The sequence below is a fragment of the Columba livia genome, chromosome 1, assembly GCF_036013475.1.
Source record: "Columba livia isolate bColLiv1 breed racing homer chromosome 1, bColLiv1.pat.W.v2, whole genome shotgun sequence".
Lineage (NCBI taxonomy): Eukaryota > Metazoa > Chordata > Aves > Columbiformes > Columbidae > Columba > Columba livia.
Window position 1 is genome coordinate 197,225,606 of NC_088602.1, and position 21,583 is coordinate 197,247,188.

Genomic DNA, 21,583 nt, shown 5'->3' on the forward strand with positions numbered 1-21,583 from the left:
TACACAGACTGCTAGGTTAATTTATTTTCAGCACCTGTTCTTTGGTACAGGTGTGAGTAAAGCTGGAAAATACACAAGTATTTTCTCAATTAAAAGACCAACTAATTAAAACAGCTGTACATCTTTACAGCACATAAAAAGCCTTGCTAACAGAATCTGTTACCACATCAGCACAATTGTACAGCAAAAACCCCTGTGATATAAATGTTCATCGATACCTTAATTTTGTTGTAATTATCTTCCTAAGCTGTAATTTATTTATTGTATTTGAAGAGACTTAGAGGTGAGCTGAACTCATGAAAACATTCAGTGCTTGCCAAAAAATAGGCAAGCTAAACATTCTTCCAGGTCTGAAACTATTATAAGCCCCCTTCTTAAAGATGCGCCCGTGTTACCGCTCAAGCAACTTACTCATTAAAAAGCACCAGTCACTAAGATCTATATTATATTACAGCCACCATCTTGCAAATGACTACTGAAGTAAAATGCTAGCACTAATAAAAACTTTAAAAAATACAAATCTCTTACAACCAATCTTTAAAGATTTGTACAGAACATGTAAATAGGAAAACCCTTTATATATGTTAAAATCTAAGTCACTTCTGCAGTTCATTCAGCGTAACCAGGTAGTATTCAGTTGTGTCTGGTTTTTTATGCTGGTGTCCATTTTCAGAACTTCTCGAATTGCCATGGTAGCGTAAGTGGATGGGGGAAGGGAGAACTCCATCTTTAGTGCTCTGAATTTACCATCTATCATAAGGCATAAGAGGAGACACAAAGCAAGAAAACATTAAGGACATATATAATGCTTGTTCTGGATCCTATCTAAACTGGACTAAAAGTTTCCATGACCAGCTTCCCCAACCCATAAAATGAAACCACCACCACATTCCCATTTACCATCCGTACTAGCATCTCAAAACAACTTCTTTTATCTCAGCTGAAAATGGTGTTTTGGGGGTTTTATTCTTTTAAAAGCAAAATTAACTTTCATTCTTTCAAACCCGAATTCCTAGCCTCTCTTCACGTTCTCTGGAAAGTAGTGTGTTATAAAAAGACTTTATGACCAGAGTTATAGAAAATAATTTTGATTGAATTACATTAGGTATTTGAATAGTCTCTTACGTTCAGCACAAATAATACATGCTCAAGAATATTGGCAGTTTGTGGCTTAATTTCTCCTTGATGCATTTCACAGATATTTATTACCAAGCATTAACTCAGTTTTACCTAAGTCTATAAAAAAAATGTAACAGTCAATACAGATTATGGGAAGAATTGTGTGCACTCTTGGGAAATAAGGGTCCTTATTCAGACACCTAACTTTGGATATCTTTAATACCATTGCTTAACAGTCTAGTTAAATGAAAGTTCTTCCTTAAAAGAGCTTTCAATATGTTGTAGTTCAAAGCAACAGCAAGATCAAACTTCTGTTTGCAGCCATCAGCAGAAAAATCAACATACCTGTAGGAAGAACTGGTAATGGTTTTCCTTCCAGCTTATCCAAATCCGTAGTAAATAATGGGATTTTGGGATCATCATATGCGACGACCTCCCTTTATGAAATACATAAGATTTTTTAAATTATTATTTTTAATTATTTAAACATTACATATTTATTAAAATATTATTATTCCAATTTGGCAGTTGCAACTGAAATTGAATTGATTTTCTAATAAAATAAGTTAAGGCAGCATTTATGGTGCAATATGTAGTAAAGCTTTGCCTCTAGTGATCATAAGAAAAAAAAAAGGCATAATTCATCTGTTTTCCCTCATGGGCTGTCAGGATTTCCAGCTGTGCTAGAAGTAGTTTATGAAATTATGAGAAGAATGGTGTCAACTCTTAAAAATACTTAGGGGGAGGGCGATAAGTCTTCATTTTGAAGAAAGCCATCTAAATGTCTTTGAAAGGGCTTAAATACATATTTGCTCTTTCTGCCATTCATTTAACAGAAATTACATACTTAATGACAAGGCTGAAAAAGTAACTAGGAGCAGATAACCTTTAAACATCAACATTAATTAAAGTGTAAACATTTGGTTTTTTTGTCTCACTCCTAAACCATCTATATTTTTTTCCTACACATCAGCAATCAAGTCTTTCTGCACATTTGTACAGCCATCTGTTCAAAAGGTATTTATTCAGTTGCCATATGACAACTAGGTTGTATCTCTAACATCAGTGATTTAGCAGGTTTAAGTGATCCAAATCTTTCTGATTGACAGATCAGTAATTGGACACCAACCCTCTCATAGCAAGACTACAAAAACATTTGGTTTTAATATTATCGATCATGGTTTCAACATAAATCATTATCTACGAAGTATTCAGGCAGGCCCTTGCAAGGAGTGTAACAACTAGACAGATGTCTTGACGCACATGCTTTACAGAACCAGAGGACCAAGTAAGAAGTAAGGCTGTGGTTCAACTTCAGCTGCATAAAAAACATGAGGGAAACGCACGGAGACTCCTTCCTACCTGTGTTTCAGTCTATATGGACATCGCCTGGGTCAATCTAACGGTTCATGTACTTAGTCATCCCACATACACTCTATACTGTCAAGTGTAATTTCCTTCATCTTCTATCTTACCAATTGACATTCTGAGGTCGAATGATGATCTTTCTGTATGCTCCAGAAAGTGAATAATCTCTGATCTTATGCCTCATGTTGTTGATATCAAGATTGTCAGCTACTAGCATTTCCTTGTAGGCCTCACCAACTGCAAGAGCAGAAAATATTTAATAGCAGAGAGCATAGCATGGCTGATTGAAACAGCCTATTTACATGGATCATTCCTTCCCTTATATTCAGTAGTTTTCAGCATGTATGGGATAGATGCTACAGAAAAGTTAAAAATTACTTATTGCAAATCTTACTATCTACAATGTTAGCTTCTAAAACCTGATTAGTAGAAGCTGCAACCAAGAAAGAATCTTAGCAAATCAAAATTTCAGCTGAAAAGTTTACAAAATATTTTATTGACATTTCATTGACATCTCATACATGCTTTCCAATTATCTGTGTTTCACAAGACTAATCCAGGTTTATGGAGGGATAAAAAAAAAAGATGGGCCAGACTACCCATTGCTCTATCTTTGAAAAAGCAGCTGAGTGAAGTTGAGAGCCCTCTGAAGAAACTGGCTGGTGGGGACCTTTAAATACATTGCCAATGAGAGGAGCAATTCTGTTACAGTCGTGTGTCTTTAAGTAAGGGCATGTGCATGCACACCTGGGGAACACAGGGAAGGCAAGGGAAATACAAGAATCTACTGCAGCTAAAATGCAGTCTGGTGCCTCCGATTTGCAGTGCAATTGCCAGCATTACTTCATGCAGTTGGGAATTTTAAACAGGAGTAAGTTAGGCTCACTGTGGGCAAATCCTCATATAAATATGTTGAATGTAAGAAAAACGCAGCTTTTCTTTCCAATCTTTTAACTCTATGTGGTTCGGTGCCACACCTCATCACAAACGGATCTTTATCTTGCAAGCGTTTCAGAGATGGGTGATAAATGGGATCCTTGCTCTGGGACTTGCATCTGACAGGCAACGAGTCTCAAGTGACCCAACTGGTCTTTTGAGGACACTCAAGTACAAGAGCAGTTCAACCAAACATTGAGGAAAACAAGTATATGTATTGGGACACTTGCTTGGCTAAGTAGGGAAAACTCAGATTCAGAAAGGGCAAGGATGACCTAGGGAATTAAAGACAAGTCACTCACTTTGGTCCCTGGGAAAAATGTACGTAAGTTAACAGTCAGACTTACTTTTATGCTTTGGATAAACAACATCAAATCCAGGCAATGGCATTACTACATCATGGATAGTGTAGTTATCAACATCTCCTTCTTCAATATGAACAGCTGTGGCTACAATCAGAACAGACAAATGAAGAGTTACCAGTATGGATGCCTGTGACAGGTAACATTAGCTAAAGTTAAAATGAACCACTTGATTGAAACAAACCTACTTTGAGAGGGATAACTACTGTGTTTTATCTCTGCTGAACAGACAACATTTCCAAGAAAAGAAGTAATGAGTCCTTAATGCTGTCACAGTTACTGGCAGAATCACAGACTAGTTTCCAGTGACTTTTTTAAGCTGAATGAAGTAAGGACTGCTAAATGAACAGTCGCAAACCAGGCATCAGGCATACATGAAAAAGAAATACTATGGATGTTCTCACCCCAGGGAAATGCCAGAGCAAATCCAAGTGAATAAAGTTTTCACAGAGTAGAGCTTCTGCTTTACAAGATACTAGTGCAGACAAAAACTTCTGTGGTTAAAACATTCGTAACATACTTCCATCGTTCACCATAGCACAACCAGGTGTGAGTTCATTCTTGAGAACAATCAGCCATTCATAGTCTCTCTTCCCTATCCAGCTCTTTGGAAAAACAAGCAAACCAACAACTCATGGAAGTGTAATACCTAATATCCAATTCCTTGCAAAATTTGACTAAAAGCAGCCAATGGATTCAGAAATCACTGGATGAAAATGGGTGAGAGGGAAAAGAAAACATATATGCAGATTCACGTAAACAGATATGTGCCTTGTTTTCCCAGGAATTTGAAGTACACAGCGTCACTGGCTTTCCGTTTGGCTGATTTTACCTCCTTTAAGTGTGAGATCTCCTGGTACAGCTCTAAGCCCATATTCTTCTATTCTCTTGCTCACCATATTATTCCACACATAACTCTGGTAGCTATGGATATACATTAAACGATTATTTCTTGGTATCTAGATATAAAGAAAAACAGAAGAAACATTAGAAATATGTACTTTTAGTTTTTTCTATCAATCATAACCAAAAAGACATGTATTTGAAACATCAGCTTCCCCAGCAACAAGATTAACACAATTTCTTGGTATACAGATTTGGGTTTTGTTCATTCTTTAGGAAAGGAGCATGTGAAGAAATAATGTTTTTATGCATTTGAAATCCACATGAAAAGCCCCTGTGCTTAATTATTTTTTTAAAAAAGCTTTTTTTTTTTTTATTATTGAACTGCTCAAACACATGAGGCTATTATAAACCACTGAATTCATCCTCAACCTCCTGACATCTTAAGTAACCTTTGCAGATGTGAAAGCACAGCGTTATTCTAACTTCTTCATAAACAAGAAATTATCCCTCAGCTCCTGCAATGGGCCCAGCAATTTACTGGTGATTAAGTATTTTCTCCAAAGTCTTGATCTTGATTGCAATACTTGAAAATGACAGTGAATCCACCGCCTCTATGCCAAGCTGATTCATTAGCACACTGTCAGTTTGATTTGTACTTCTAAAGCAACAGAAAAGCTCTGATACTGAAACTCTGCACAGTTCTCAGATCTGTATTATACATGGTTACATTATAACTGTATTGCTACCAATATACCAGAGATTCTTGTATAAATTGCAAAGCTCATCATGCATACATTAATTACAGTTACCATACAGCAGTAATTCAAGCGACAATGCAAGATAAATGTGAAGTTCTTACACTTCACCTTCTACTCATCAAGCACCTATGAGTCTATTTCAAATTCATCATGAAACCATCAAAAGAGCGTTTATTCAAGTAAATACCCCACAGCACTTTTCCACTCACTATGCCAAATGCAGAGATTATGTTCTTCATTCCATACTTTAAGAGTCCGCGTAGAAGCTGTCCTTCCACGCACCTTTTTACGGGTAGTTTCTTGAGGGCTGCTGCTGGATCTCTAGTCTTTGCCCATTCTTCTCTGCATTTTACTAAGTAGCCCTTTTCAGCTAGAAAAAGGATGTATAATAAAGACATTTTAACTACACACTAAGAAGCATCCATCTCACCTCTGGTTAAAACGGTTGAATAAAAATTAAAGTTTCAGTCACAGTAACTACACAGATAAACAGAATCACCCACTAGTTGAGGCTGGAAGGCTTCATGTCAAGTATTCGTGTCCCGTCTCACCCCCACTGCAAGAAACTGCGCAGCAAGGAGAGAGAAGCAGAAAGGCAGAGAGTCTGAAGATTGCTTCTCCATTGCTAAGCTGGCTGAAGTTTAGCATGTGCAAAGCTGTCCTCACAAAAGTCCTTTCAAATTAAAAGAACTGAAATCTAAAAATGTTTTTCCTGAACATGCAATTTTTGGAGGAGGAGAGACAGAAACACTTGATATATGATTTTTCAGTCCTTACCTCCGGGCCGTGGTTTTAATATCAAATCCATTACTTCATTCCAATTGTTCTGTAGAATAGCTCTAAAATTCAAACAGTAAAGTTTATTAAGAACTGACTAGATATATTTTAAGGAGATTTAGCCATCTTACAAAAAAAAGAAAAGAAATATCAGTGTTTAGATTTGTGCAATATTAAAAGTAGTGGTATTATACAAGATACCTGCTGAAGCAAGTTCAGAAACAAGTTCTTTATTGAATCTGAAATTAAAACTGGCACATGCAATATGCTAGAAAAACATTCCCCAAAACACATTAGAACTTATATAGGGCTGTTTTTTTTAAAGGGATGAAAACAACACATACCTGCCAATTTGATATGTAGGAACAGCTGTGGTTCCAAATCTTTGCATTCCATAGTAATTAATGAATCCAATTTCCCTGAGAGAGTGCATTGCTTGCTCTATCTGGTCATCTGTTCCTGTTATATTTCTAGCATTAAAGAAAAAGTTATAGACAGATTATTAAGGGTTAACACTATTTTGTGATCTACATAATATTAAAGCTCAGCATCATACAGCACTTATCAAATTCAGACCCCTGCCAACAGAAGGACTTTTCTTCTTTTTTGTAACACAGGATGTACCTATTAAAAGGAAGAAAAAAGAAATCGATCAGAACTGTCTAAATACATGCTAACATATTACCTGAGGACAACAGTGAAATGGTTCCCTTGCAGTTCTCCTAATTTCAATGGATGGTTCTTGTAACTGAAATTTCCTAATTTGAAGTTCATCAAACATTTATTCAAATGAGCAAGCCTTTGTGCGGTGATTCTAAAACAAAACAGACAGTGACCAACCTATGGTTAGAAAAGCAAATAGTTAAATAAATATAGAAAGCCGGCATTTCAAAACAAAAAGCAGCAAGTCCAGCCTTCCCAATTTTCTGTTGTCGCCTTTCAAAGTATTTTAATGAAATATCTAAAAGAAAAGAACAGCTAATTCTTAAGGCTGCTTATACAAGAGAAAAGGTATACTATGACAAAGACTGTTAGTACTGTCTTGTCACATCTATGTTACAGTATGCACTCAAAAAACCCTGTTGCAATTTTGATGTATAGTGTACCCCACATGCTGAACTCTGCTTTATTCAGGTAACTACACCATGAGTACACTCCAGTGAGCAGAGTCATAAACACAGAGATAAGTAATTAGCTACTGTGTAAGCTTAGTGCGATGAAGCAGTACAAAATCCAGTCTGTCACTGATATCTCTCGTTTTTGTTGCTCATACTTTTGGAACCCTGTGCTGTTCTTTGCATCACTGAGCTGCTCTTTGACACTTCCCTTAAAATTTACAGCAGGGCAGACAAGTGTATGAACTAGCATGGCCAACCTACTCGCCTCAGCATAGGCTGATAAAGTCGGGTCTCCTCTCTACGTCACCCTCCTCCAAGGCTGTGCAGGAGTCGAGTTCTGCGGCACTGCTGAGCAGACACCACAAATCAGGACGTCCCCCCAAGTCAATGCTCACACCACACTGAAGTTCTTGGACACAGCATTAAATGTGATCACGTTAAAAGTAAATGGAACGGTGCCTGAGATGGCTGCACCACAAGTTTGGTTAATGGTCATCACTTCACAAACTTGCCTTACAGCAATGACAATCTGGGGCCTCTCATGATTCACAAATTAATAATCCCTTTTATATGTGTAAACATATGCACATGCAAAACATTGAGAGGAAAAATATGAACAATTGAGTAGTGAATACCCTACTTTTAACAAGGATTTGATAACATTTCTAGCTCTCAAACCCTGGAATTCCTCACTTGAGGAGTTGTAAACAGCAGCACAGGCAGTGTCCAAGTTGGCTAAACAGTTCTTGTAATGTATGACTGCAAGGCATCCATCATTCTCAGTTCTGAATGAAACACTAATTTCAGCTGCCCAGAAACCACGTAATTATCTTGAAATACAACAAAATTAATTGTATTTTATCTTAGTAGGTGATTTATAGAAGTAGGTTAAGGCAGGAAAAATTCCTCATCAGTTTTTGCCCCTTCTGGCTACTCACAGACGAGCGAAGGCAGTGGTCAGCCTTCTCTGGAGCTGTTCAGAGAGTTCAGTGAGAAAGAAAATAAGATTCCAGCTGGAGGAAGGGGGAAACCAAAGTCCAGAAGGAAATGGGACATCATTTTCCTCATGTCATTCTGGTTTTCTGCTGTTGCATGGGGGCCATGCAGCATAAGAGCACAGAGGCAATTTGGCCCATTGCTTCAGCCAAAGACGTGGACCTTGTTTCTCCAAAAAGAAGACAGGGTCTTATATTAATTTTTGCTGCAAAAGATGCATTAGGGCTTATTTTCAGGGGATGGCTTATTTTCCTATGAACAACAATCTACAATCTAGAATCTACAATTTTTGAACAAAAAAAATCAACATTTATTCGAATATAGTCATGTCATCATATTCTGGAACATCCATCAGCTTTTCTTCATGAAGGGTCTATCTGTCCTGCTGAACTCTATCGCCAATTAATTTTGCTTTTTTACATGTACAGCTGCCTGGACACTATTTAAGTAGACTTTTTCAATGAACTGTAACTAGGGCTTATTTTTGGAGTAGGGCTTATATTTTGAGCAACCTCAAAAATCCTGAAAAATCATACTAGGGCTTATTTTTGGGATAAGTCTTATTTTGGAGAAAAAAGGGTATCCAGCCTATGACTCAGAGCAGCACTGACTGAAAATCCCAGCAATCACCATGGCATAAAAAGGGATTAGAGCATCTTCATTAATACACGCGCTTTACACGATCAGGACCTGAATCCACCATTTGTGTCACATGCACACTGAGCCTTCCAGGTATTCAGTGAGACATTCAAGCTGTCACAGGAGTGCAAATACTCCAGGATATTTTCACTTACCGAAGAACAGCGATCTCTTGAACTGTTATAGCCCTTTTATCTTTAGTTCCCATGTAGGAAAATATGTTTGGCTTCACTCTTAAAAGCAACAGGTACAGATGTTATATATATTAAAATAGCCAAAGACAGAACGTAATTTTCAACATAATTAACTACAATTACTAATCTTATATATTAAAAATAGAAAATATACATATATTCCCCAGAACTAGGCTACAACTTGACACCCCTAAATATGTGTGACGTTTTCTGATCTCATCTGTAAGTACATAAAAAACAGGGAAACTTCTGTTATATGTCGACAGATTTACCACAAGTGTTCTTTCAGAATATGATCTTTGAAGTACTTAATATGTATCTACTCAATGCACAAATGTGCAGCCACCACTAATTCACACAAACACACCAAAAAATCACGTCCATTTCTTCCTTAAACTTCAAATAATATACTTGAATATCATGCATGCACATTATGTGAGAATATGAGAAGTTAATTTAAAATGCGATCTATTTCTTTCCTTGAGAAGAAAATTTCCTTTCCACTTTGTACTTTACAGCTGTTACACAGGGCATATTTCCAGTTATTTCGGCCACAGGCACCAGGGAGTAGCAGGATTGCCATTACATACATTTTTCTACCAAACGATGCTCCTACCGCTCTGTTCTCAAATACAAATACCAGTAGTATACGGGTCAGAGTCTAGATTTAAAACATTTATTTTTGGACAGGAAGGGCAAAGGGAAAAGGAAGGGAGAAGTGGGAAAGTTTCCCTATGAGTGAATCACTGAATTGACCCAATTTTAAAATAGTCCTTCCTCTGCAATTCACTGGGTTCACATCATGCCTTTGGCAAATTTTTTTGTTGCTGCACTTGATGGGGTGAAAGGAATGAAGACTCTGTTGCCATGGAGAAATTAATACATGGAACAACAGTTTATCAAGTGTAACTGCTTAGGAACTGATCAGCATATTACCACAACGATATCTGACAGGTTCATAACATACTTGCATATATTCACACACTGGGAAACAAAATGGCTTTTAATTCAGGTTACATGCTTTGAGGCTTTGAGCTGCAGGAGCCTTTCTCAGATCAGCCAGCTTCAGTTGTGGACCTTTTTCTATTGAAGCAGTAGGGTACAGTCTTCTAAATTTCCTGGGGTCATTTTGTTACATCCTCACCTCCTTCCAAAACTTTGATATTCTAATTTTAGGGTTTTTTTAACACTACACTAGCTATAAATTGGGCAATAGTAACCACTTGTGTTGCTTTTACATAATTCTGATGCCTAACATTTACAGTAACATGAACCGTACAGAGGAAGGAATGCATGCCAGTCAGGCTGGCAGAAACAACAGCCTTACCTTAAAAATCTGGACAGGACATTAATGGCATCCATAGTATCTTTGTTCTCCTTGTACAGTACAAAGTGGCAGTAGCTTCCCCTAGATTTTGGCCAAGAGTGTTTTCTTGGATCTTAAAAAATAAAAGGTTAAAATTGTAAAGTGTCATTTAAAAAAAAAAAAAAATTACTATTTTTGCCATTGCAGCTACATTTGAAACAAATATGCAAAAGTCAATTTCTACTGATTTCCATCTGCTTTGAGAAAAAAAACAACCTGAGTTACTAACAGCAAAAGCTGCAAAGCACATTGAAAAAGACCTTCTCTCCTTTCACTGGGCTGTAAACTTCTATCAATCAATTCTGTCACCCAGAAAATCTTGAATGAAATGGTGACAGTTTCTTTGTAATGAAATTATCTAAATATATACCCTAATCATTTAACTGCCATATTGCCTGATTAAAATTCTCAAAACCATTATAATTACACTGGCTTTCAGCCACAAAAGCCACTCTACATTTCATCTAGTGCCTTCTATAATAGGTAGGGATCACTGAAGCCCTGTTTGTGCAGACACTACAATTACTATTTGTAGTACTAACATTTTTATTTCTGTATGATTTTTTCTGTGTGTGTCATGCAAAAGCACGGGTCATATCTCTAGAAAAGCCTAAAAAAAAAGTGTACTCACAAAAAATTACTTTAAGGTGCATTTTTTTTAAAGTCTATGGAAGAGAGAAACCTGGCACAACAAAGGCATTAACAAATAATTCAAGGCAGATGCTGTGCAGTGTTTAGAGAACGCCAGAGGGAGAGATAACTTCAGCTCCTGCAGGCTAACAACTGATTTACAATTCTGTACAGTTATTTGGTGTTTTCTGCAGAGGGAAGAAAACTGTCAATGTATTTGTCAAGCTCTTGTTGCACATAAAAGCCTCCAGAGAGAAAACTTTCCTTTTACAATTAGCCACTGTTGATGCTATTACTGGGATGGGGAATTGATTCTACACAGGATTAGCAAACAATTAAGGTGCTTTGTTTATCAATTCTTTGTTTTATAAGAAAAAGCGTAAGGATTTGTTCTGTTTTAAATAATAAGTCCCTTACCTCTTGGTGGCCACCAAGGGGATATTCCTGTTTTTGTACAAAAGGACTTACGCATCTTTCATAACACCAAAAGCTAACTGCACAAGCCAGTCCTATTCCACTGTACAAACACCAACACAGGAAGGAAGTTCTTGGGAAATTTTGCACTTTGTATTCACGTTAGTTTTCATTATATCCCATGCAGATCAGTGACTGTCTTTCTGGCAAAAGATAATTCTTCTTGCCTTTTTTGAGAAAGTGCCATCCACACACACACTTCTGCAAAAACCATTTTGCATGCTACAGTATAAATTTTTATGCACTTTGGTTTTAATCACTTAAAAATTATTGCAATGCTTGCCTTGTAACATCAGCTTCTAAGAAAAGCCCCTCCTACGGAGTTTCCTAGGACTGACACTGAGCAGTATGGTCCAAAGCCTGTTAAGAGACATGGTGCTCCTGCTGGTCTCCCTTCTGAGCGACCACTGTTCTTAAACACAGCCAGGGAAACACTGCATTCAGCTTGAAGAGCTCAGTAATTAGAAGGGAAGAGAGGAAGACAGAGCGTGATTCACAAGGAAAGTCTTCTCCAGTGGGAACTGTTCTTCAACCAATCCATCTTGCACATGGTCATTTCAACACTCTTCAAAAAGTGAGCCCTAACCTGGGCTAGACTGAAAGGACTCTATAGATACTATACAAACCAATGCGCTCCTCATGCTCTGGGCATCCCTTATCCCTTGCTGTGGCCACGCTGAGCACCAGGAGGCTGCAGCTACAGTCCTGGTATTTAACCATTCCACACCCAATGCTTCACAGTATTCAACTGGGTGGGTGGACCAGAGAGACAGTCTGCAGTCCTCATTGCTGTGTTTCAGAGTCACGTTACATTTCTGACAGTAAAATTTTCTTTCCTAGCCCTTTTTCCAAACCTTTTGCTGCAACTGAAGGGTTGAAAGCTCTTTTATAATATCGGGATAAACTCAGTTGGTAGTGTTTGAAATACAAGGCTAAAGGGCAAAGGCTGGGCTTAATGAAATCCATGAAAATTTACCAGAGATGTCAAACAGTATCTTCAAAACTGGTAATTCACATCACTTTTTACTGACGGATTTTTCTCTGCACTGAATGACTACTGCCTATAATGCACCAGGAAAAGAGGTAGCACAAGCCCAATTCTTGGCTGTTTCAGGCAGTTTTACGCATTACTAAAGTTTGGGCTTTTTTTAAGAATTAATTTTGACTAGTTTGGCCAGTCTTGTTGCTAATTAGTTCATAATAGTTGGCATTTCATTTTGTTAGCATGAAATGTCAACATCTCTTACCTGTTGCAGTTCTGACCTCTGTCCCAATGCATAGCATAAAGAGCACAAAAGAGTAGCATTTAATTTTTAGACTGTTGAAGGGGTTTTAGAGGTGAACATGCAGGTTTATGGTTATGGGATTGTTTATGCTTTAGAGAGCATCCAACAGTTAGGTGGTGGATGACAGCAATTTAGACAGTTATGCAATGGAATCGTGCAGAGGCAAACAGTGAACATATGGAAAGCTTCAACTGGAGATGCAACAAACTTCATTTGTGGACAATGATGAAACAGCACTTTACTGACAATTTAGTAAGGTGGTATTTTAAGTATTTTGGGTGTAAACTTACTATAGACACAAAGCGGCTTCTAATTTTAAATTCTAGGAAAATATGTTTGGTAACCTTTCTCATTATCAACAAAAGTAATCAGATGTCTCAGCTAATATTTGAATATTCTACACTTCTGAAATGTTTATTGCCTGGGGAACCTGCTCAGGACTAAGATGTGTTAGCGGCTGTATAAACATAAATACAATCCTGACTAAAAACTTGTGCTCTTAAATCCTACATTCATAAGCATTTACACACACTCACTGAAACTGCACACGTTTCTACAAACACACACAGGTGTTTATAGCATCACAACTTAGAAATCCAGGTTTAAATAGATGATGCTCCTCTGCATCACAAGATGGTGCTCCAGACAGCGTTTTAATCCTAAAGACACATAACTAAATTCTTTTCAGTGTATTTCAAATACTCGAACTCTTTTATATAGTGTCTCTTAAATCAGACTGGTCAGCTTAATAACAACCACTTGACTGTAACAACGGTTGAAGAATAGAAGTAGCAGAAGGAAAAGGTGGTGGTAAAACCATTACAAACCAACAGAGAACAAAAGTGACTAGGACAATTTTGTGCTGGCAAGTATACATACTCCATGCATAAAGCGTGCAGACATACAGGTTTTCTAAACATGGTTAAACAAGATACATAAACACATTATAATTGTACCAATAAAAGTAAACCATTCCCATATCTGCTTAGAACAAGTCTTAGAAAATAATAACTAAATTGAATGTGGAAATAGTGTTACTTCCAGTTTTAAATTATCTTCTTACACTTTCTCCATCTCCATTTTTAAAATGAAGGGGCTAGGTTTACATATTTACATACTGTCATTTGTAGTAGGTTAAAATGACATAGGAAAGTGATCAGTTTAAACCAAACCAAACCTTAAGACCTTTTTTAAAAATGTGCAACATTCTGCATGTAGACAATCCTCTCAACTTACAGTAGCAACAAATTTGTAATAATTTTAAAAGATGTAGAACACATTAATTTATCCCCAGTAACCAAAACAGTATTTGGCAAGATTAAGGTGGATAATACTTCATTTTGAAAATCCTTCATTACTTTGATTATTCCGGAATAGTAACTGTGATTTATAATAAACAAAGACAATTTTCTGCAAATATGATCAGCCTTGGAAGCAGAAGTAGCCTTATAAATCATGGTAAATATGTTTATATCAAACTATATCTCTGAGAAGACGAACAGGTGCCTGTCTCTACTCGAGCCACTAAGAGTTTTACCATGGATTTTCAACAGTCAAGATTACACTGACTGTCAGCATTTCAACTACAACCTCTTAGCTTCCACAACGCACACTCAAACATCCAGGTGAGTTCATGAAAGCTAAGTTCAAACAATACTGAAAATAAAGCCCTTATTTGCTATTTCAGTGCAAACAGGCAAAAAGATCCTCACTCTTCTAACACAGTTGTATTTGATGAATGGTTTGGAAAGAAAAACAAGTAGAAATTTAAATTTGAGACACTCCTAGTGTTCCTAGTCATTTTATATGCACCACATCAGTTGCAAAGAGAAAAAAGCAAAGCCAGGCTACACTAGGAGGTACGTTCCATTTGAAGTACTTACTAACAATTTTTATTTTGGGGGTAATTTTAAATTTACTTTACCCAACTGCTGTGATACAGAAACTCACTTGCCAGTGCTTTTTTCCCAGCAGCATGATAAGCAATAATGTATTTTTTTCCATCTCGATCTTCCGTTTTAGTCTCCAGTCCAGGAAACAAGGACTTCACAGCCTGATGGATAACAGTTCTTTTTTCTTTGGTGTCTTCAATTACCTGTGTTAATATACACACATGCAGAAACCAAATAAAGTAATACAAAAGGGGGTGCATGCTCTGAGTTAAATTTTGCACACTTAAAGAAAACCTACCAAATTTCGCTAAACTGGAAACATTTCAGTATTATCTGCTGCATCATCTTCAAACTGCTCTTACACGTGACATGCACTAGAAGGCACGTACCTTCCACTCACTCCCTCCCTCATCCTCCCCTTCCCAAAAATGGGATCATTTATCAATTTTACCTCTATGGCAACACTAGTTTCCTTATTCTTAAGAAGCTGGAGCTCCTCTAAACGCTGCTTGTCATCATCTGACAAAACTGTAAATGTTTCTTCCGATGGATCCTAATACATATTTGGGGGAGGAAAAAAACAAACATCCAATAACCCTCATGGAACAACTTTCAGCCTATTAATGTTTTTGCTTAAGCAGCAAAGCCATTACCACATCTTTACCTCACAATTTACCTCATCATCCACTGGAACTGAAAAGTCATCCAAATGGCTCACGCGTCCATCTTTGCCTATTTCATGGACAACAAAGTCTGAGTATCTGATAAGAAGAAGCACATTAAAATTGTAATTTAAACATAAAAATCCCATACTGCAAAGTCCTTTTCCCAAGAAGCTGTTTGTTAGCAGAATTCATTCAAGAATTCTGAGTTCACATAATTCAATTCATGTAAAAGAAACTCCAACCATGAGAAGGCTGTACCTATTCCTACCCCTTAGAAGGATACCATGAGAACACAGAAGAAAGTCTGCCCTATCTAAACACAGCAGACTTCTTTGCAGATAACCAAACACCTACTGTAGTTATTCTGAGCCGTCTTCTCACTAGCTTGCAGAGATCAGTAATGCAGATCCTCAATCCCACTCATTACCAACAATTAAGATTCTATTGCATTGCTACAATGTGAACACAAATGCATCAACTCTGTCACTTCAAACAACCTGCAGAATGAAGTACCTGCTAGCCACTCTTTAAGGAAAGCAGGACGAATCCAGCCCTGTTACATATATCCAATTATAGAGAATATCTTTCAGATAAACAGCTCATCTTGATAGTCTATGACAGCAACAAAGAATTTGACTGTGACATTTGCAACCATGTCACTATGTCCAATAATAAAGACATTCTGACCTGAAGAGAGCAGAGAGTATGTTGCAATTGCTAAATGATTTAATGATTTTTAAGTAGCATCTGCTTGTACAGGAAAAAAAAAAAAAAAAGGTGAATGGTGAAGGATGAATAAAACTTCACCATGGGAATGTTTCTACTGTATCTCCCCCGAGCGCCCGTTTGCCATTCCTCTGTGCAGCCATACATCATACTGGTAGAATTCCTTCCTGAGGAGTGTTACGTGTCCTCTCTTATTATCTGTAGCTGTCTAGACATGCTAGTGACTGTTACCATAAAAATGCCAGGATTAAATTAATGATAGGAGTTATAAACTAGGATCAAAGAAAAACCATGAGCTCATGGAAGTTTCTACCACCTGGTTACGTTTGGCCACCTTTGTTCAAAACGGGCAGATTTCCCAGAAGGAGGTTCAGCACAGACTGTGTTTCCCAGTGAAGGACTATGCTAGCTGCTTACTGCTGCATATACAGATTGAATACATACATAATATGTACATATCACTTTATGATGTAAAATGATGTAGCTATGAAGCCAGTATTTAAAAACAGGGACTTCTTGGTGTGTAAATAAAGCATCCTTAACTGCTTTGCTAAGCCAGGGCAATGATAATTCTCACTTCAGTGATTTTTGTATTTGCATTTGCATTCTGTTTTATTTAAAGATATAATTTAATTTTTTAAAACTAGACATTTCATTTAAAAAAAAGCCACTTAACCCCAAACATCTTATTAAATATCTTATGTAAAATCCCACACTTCTGTTATAGAATTCCCTTTCATGTTTTGTAAGTGACATTACAACTGATCAGACTATAATTTAAAGCCTAATGGACCACCTGACAATATACATGGTTAAAGACTTTAGCATAAGAGAGTCAGGGAAAAGCAAAGAAGAACCAAAGAGGGATGGTTTCAGTACTGTTCTCCAGCGCCTCTTTAATCAGCGCTAAAGAGTGGTGCAAAAGGTGAGTGCCCTGCATAAGGTTTTATGCTGCTGCCGGAGAGCAAGACAAACGGCAAAGCTCAGTGTAATCATGTATTTCTGCCTATATACAGCTTATTTCTTCAGAGCTCCATCTGACAGGAGAGAGAAGGAAAAAATAAAACAAATAAAACAAAACCAAAAAACAATAACCCCACACACTGATCTAGAAAAATCCCAAATTAAACCTTTCAGTCTCAGCATTAGTCTCAACATGATGAGCCTCCTGAGTGGCCACACATAACCCAGTTGCATCCTGCGAGTCAGAAAAGGAAAACTGAAAACAACAGCTGTTTAACATACATAAGACAAAGAGTTACCTTTCTTTTAAGATTCCAGAAAACCCTTTATGAGAGCTAACAAATTTAGTTATGCCAACATCACTTTCTGTGAGTCCATGCTTCATCATGTCCGCAAAGCTCTCTGAATCTCCATCTTCATCACTGTCCTCTAGTTCCTCATCTTCCTGCTCTTCACCTTCCTCGTTGGGGATTATTTCATTTTTCGTGTCCTCAAGCAGAGATTTGTCAGGTTGTTCTGTTCCAGTCTCAATGCTCTGCCCAGAGTCGTTCCCTGTCTTAGAATTCTCTGAGATCTTCTGCCTCTTAATCTCATCTAGATCATCCTCAGAGTGAGGACGTTTCAAGGATACACTATTCATTTCTACAGCTTCCATGTTTAAGGCACAGTGTAGGGTAGAAAGCCCTGAGGAGCAAGAAGAATGGCTTATTTCCCGTCTGCTTAAGAGCAATATCGATACATAGTCTCTTCACTCCAAGGACTCTGGGCCCTGCAACAGTTCAGGAAAACCACATAACTCTCTGCTTTTTTAAGTTAAACATCAAGTAAAGACTTTGTACAGCTAGAAACAATATGTACTGGGGAAGAGAGAAGGGAGGTGTTAAGGGGATGTAATACTGAGCCAAGGCCCCATGCACGCAGGATTCAAGACCACACCAACCATTTACCACCATCATGACTCTTGCCAACTCTTACCACAGCTGCATCCAGCCCTGTGCACACAGACTCCACTGCTGACAGCAATTTAGTGCGCAGGAAACTTTCTGCTCCCAAGCCTTCTGTTAAACATGACTACTCTCCATTATTCCTTGTTCCACCAAGACTCCATCTTGAAGCATTGAGAGAGGATGGCCCCATTCCCCCAAACCTGAAATCTCATCTCTTCCTTTTCTATGTTCATCTCCCCTAACACACACAGTCCCACACAGAACTCCAGGTGGCAGGGATTCAGACCGAAAGATAATAGGGATGAGGTAACAAAATCATTGAATGAGTGGGCTGAACAAAACAACAAGTGAAATGATCTCCGAGAAGAACATGACTACTCACACTGGTGGAGCAGAGTTCTGAGTCTTCCCTGGCAATTTGAGCTGCCACCTTTCTGTCAGCAGAACTAGCACCTTCAGATATGAAAAACAGAGGAAAATTAACTCTTTGAGAAAATAGGCCAAAAACCCAACTATGAAAACATGTCAGCCACCTCTGAACCCAGGTATAAACAGCTGTGTACGAGCAGACACAGCTACTCAGATGGACAAGTTAATAACAAATAAAGTTGTAGAAGCGTTACCAACATAGTGACATAACACAATAATGCTATTTAGCAAGATACAGCACAGAAGCTTGGTTGTATTTCTACATTTCTGAAAGGAGACTGGAGTTCCTGTCTCTCAGCATCACCCAGCTGGCACACTGGTGTGCTGGGGATAAACCACAGCTTCTGGTACCAGGGGGCTGCATGGGAGGAGGCCATCAACTGTCCCGTGCTGGTCATGGCCACCTCCAGTTGGGTCTACAATGGACCAAACCCAGTGCCTGCCAAAACTCCAGCTCATCACATAAGTGCATGCTGCCGCTGTTCCAGCTTATTTAAGAAAGGCAGGAGCTGCCGGTGGCAGGAGAAGCGTGACAGTGCACTAAAGAAGACACGGGGGGGGGCATGGGGAAGGGGACATTGCTGAGGACATGGCTGGAGGGGCACTCCTGAAAAGAGGCTCTCTGCACCAGAGCAGGGACACCCCTGAGGGCACTGCAGCCGTGGAGGTGTCCATGCCAGCACAGGGACATCTTTGAGGGGCCCACATGGGAGCAGAAGAAATGAGAAAGAAGGAGCAGCAGAAAGAAACCTCCATGCAATAATCCCAACCTCCTGCATCCCCGCCACCTCACTCAAGGGATGGAGTGTAATCTGTGGGGAGGGAAGACAAGAAAGGCAGGGGAAGAGAGGTGACTGGAGTGAAGTTGAGGCTAAGGAAGGGGAAGGAAAGGAGTTCTCCTCAAGTGTTTAACTGTTTTTCCTCTTTGTATCTCACTAGTCAAATCAGTAATTAAAAGTTTATGTTAACTAGCAATAAGTCTCCAAGTCAAGACAGTTTTGCCCACGACAACAGGCAAGTTTCTAAATGAATAGAATGTAACAGTTACTAAGAAACTAATCTAAGCATAGAGCAGTATTTTTGAGCTATACACAACATCCTCTGTTATTTCTTCAGCCACCAGATAGTATATTCTATTTCATTTTAGAGGGTAGGTTTTTAAAGCAAGACTCATTACTAATTTAAGAACCGCCATGTGGTAGGTTGGTAACTAACTGTTGCCAGTTAGCTGCTGGCCGCTGCTGGTTTCACTGCCTGGACTTTTTGCTGCGGAGGTCACAAACTTAGGGTGAAGAAGCAGCAACAACTGTTTTAGAAACACCAGAAACATTTTGCTCGAATGAAGAACTGAAAATGCATGCATGCTAGAAAAAAAGAATGGACAAAAAGGAAATAAGAACTTATAAAAGTATATGTACAGCCTGAAGAGTGACAAAACATGCAGAAGCAGAACTATTAGCAAATCAATGTACCTTCAATCAGAAAGCACCAATTTCAGTTTGTCCTGAAATAAAAGTGAAAGTCATGAAAACCTTCTTTAAAAATTAAAAAGAAAAAAGAAATTCATAGCCAAGATAAACAATTCACCATCATTTCCAGATTCTTCTCCTACGTACCCAAACTTACAGAGCCCAAGTTATAAAGCACGGATGTGGAAAAGGCTTCTAGATGGCTTGTGAATGGCTTTGTGTGGCAAACAAAACAGGACTCTGCACAGTGAAATCCTCTGAGACACCTGCCAAAGGTGGTAACAAGATAAATCTTGTAAAAATCGTAGTTCCTTCTTACTAAATGGTACAAACTGCTAGAAGAATTCAACATTAGCCACAAATACTCCAAAGTTGTGAGATACAACTTATTCTCACAGCAAAGGACTGACTCACACACAACAAAGTACTACCCTGTGCCAAAGGGTGGCTGCCATCTGGGAAAATTTTTGGAGGTTAATTATTTGAAGCAGCAAGTTGAAGTGAGGGGGGCACAAACTGTCTCACTTGGGCAGACTGCTAGTGAGAAGCACCTATTATTTTCTGACAGCTGCTCAACCGTCTTGGTCCTTCCAGCAAACAGGTGTCTGCATAAAAGCCAGAATCTGCATAAACATCCACAGCAATTTCAACACAGACCATGTTTCAGCAGAGACGGAATTTACTACTATGAATAATGCGCTTGATTCTCCCCAGCAAGAAACGCCGAGTGATGACTTGTGGCGCGGTTCCTGCCAGGCAGACACGCGGGCTGCTGGGGGCCACGGGGCACTGCCCACTTGAGAGAATAAATACTAGTAGGAGCGCGCCCGCGCTGGGTACGAGGCGGATCGCATTAAGAGCCGACTGATGAGAGAGCACGACCCAGCCCCGCCCGCAGCAGCCCTTCCAGGCGGCGCGGAGGGACACCCGCCCGGCTGCGAGCAGCGCCTGCCTCCCGCCATGCGGGGGAAGCCAGCACGGCCCGGCACCCGGCGGGGACACGGTGCAGGAGAGCGGGTGCAGCCGCAGCGGGCAGCGCTCCGGGAGGGCCAGGCCGGAACAGCAGCGGCAGGTCCCGCGGCCCGGCTCTGCCGCTGCCAGCCCCGAGGGCAAGCGGAGGGGCTGGGGCAGGCGGGAGGACGGGGAGGAGGCGCCCGGAGAAAAGCGCTGCCGCTGGGATCCCGGCACCGCGCGGCTGCCGCCCGCCCGCCCGCCGCGGGAGCCCTGGAGCGGGCCGGGGAGCGCCCGGCAAAGCGGGCGGAAAGTTGCCCCGAGGCCGAGCTCCCACCGGCCCCGCGCCTGGGCTGGGAGCGGGAGCTGGGAGCCAGGAGCCGGCCCCGCCGGAGAGGCCGCGGCTCTCGCCCGCCGAGAAGCCCTGGGCGGCTGCCGGGGTCGGGCGCGCCTCCGCCCGCGCCGGGCAGGAGCCGGGGAGCGGGTGCCACTTACCGCACGGCGGCACGGGAGGACGGGCCGGCCGCCAGCGCCGCGGGGAGCCAGGGGGCGGTGGCGGCAGCGGGAGCGAGCGGCGCGGGCCCGCCCCGGCTCCGCGTGTGCGGAGGCGGCCTCCTGCCTGCGCCCGCCCCCGGCCGCCCTGGCGCCGTAGCGGCACGGCCCGGCACGGCC

General features: G+C 40.0%; 1 protein-coding gene across 10 annotated transcripts; it reads right to left on the reverse strand.

The window, feature by feature from the left end:
• Positions 1 to 6: 6 nt before the first annotated feature.
• Positions 7 to 21,565, reverse strand: PUS7 (pseudouridine synthase 7). Of its 10 annotated transcripts, none has more exons than XM_065049062.1 (20): positions 21,407 to 21,565; positions 20,118 to 20,226; positions 19,964 to 19,995; positions 18,445 to 18,515; positions 17,415 to 17,799; positions 15,426 to 15,522; positions 15,213 to 15,314; positions 14,820 to 14,964; positions 12,831 to 12,848; positions 10,441 to 10,552; positions 9,075 to 9,152; positions 6,852 to 6,980; positions 6,511 to 6,636; positions 6,167 to 6,228; positions 5,599 to 5,759; positions 4,618 to 4,744; positions 3,771 to 3,872; positions 2,595 to 2,724; positions 1,465 to 1,556; positions 7 to 750 (listed from the first exon to the last, which is right to left on the reverse strand). In XM_065049062.1, the coding sequence occupies exons 5-20, from the start codon at positions 17,768 to 17,770 to the stop codon at positions 614 to 616; spliced, it is 1,974 nt and encodes a 657-aa protein (XP_064905134.1). In that variant the 5' UTR covers positions 17,771 to 17,799; positions 18,445 to 18,515; positions 19,964 to 19,995; positions 20,118 to 20,226; positions 21,407 to 21,565; the 3' UTR covers positions 7 to 613. The 10 variants fall into 10 exon arrangements, with proteins under 10 accessions (XP_064905134.1, XP_064905130.1, XP_064905133.1 ...); XM_065049058.1 differs by having other exon boundaries at positions 17,415 to 17,884; XM_065049061.1 differs by having other exon boundaries at positions 20,108 to 20,226.
• Between the last annotated feature and the right edge of the window lie 18 nt (positions 21,566 to 21,583).

Bases quoted from the DNA above. Each gene is read 5' to 3' on its own strand.
- PUS7 (XM_065049062.1), bottom strand. From the start codon at position 17,770: ATGGAAGCTGTAGAAATGAATAGTGTATCCTTGAAACGTCCTCACTCT. The intron at 14,965-15,212 runs GTAAAATTGATA...ATATTAACACAG, and splicing joins AAACTAGTGTTGCCATAGAG to GTAATTGAAGACACCAAAGA. The intron at 751-1,464 runs GTATGTTGATTT...GCCTTATGATAG, and splicing joins ATTACCAGTTCTTCCTACAG to ATGGTAAATTCAGAGCACTA.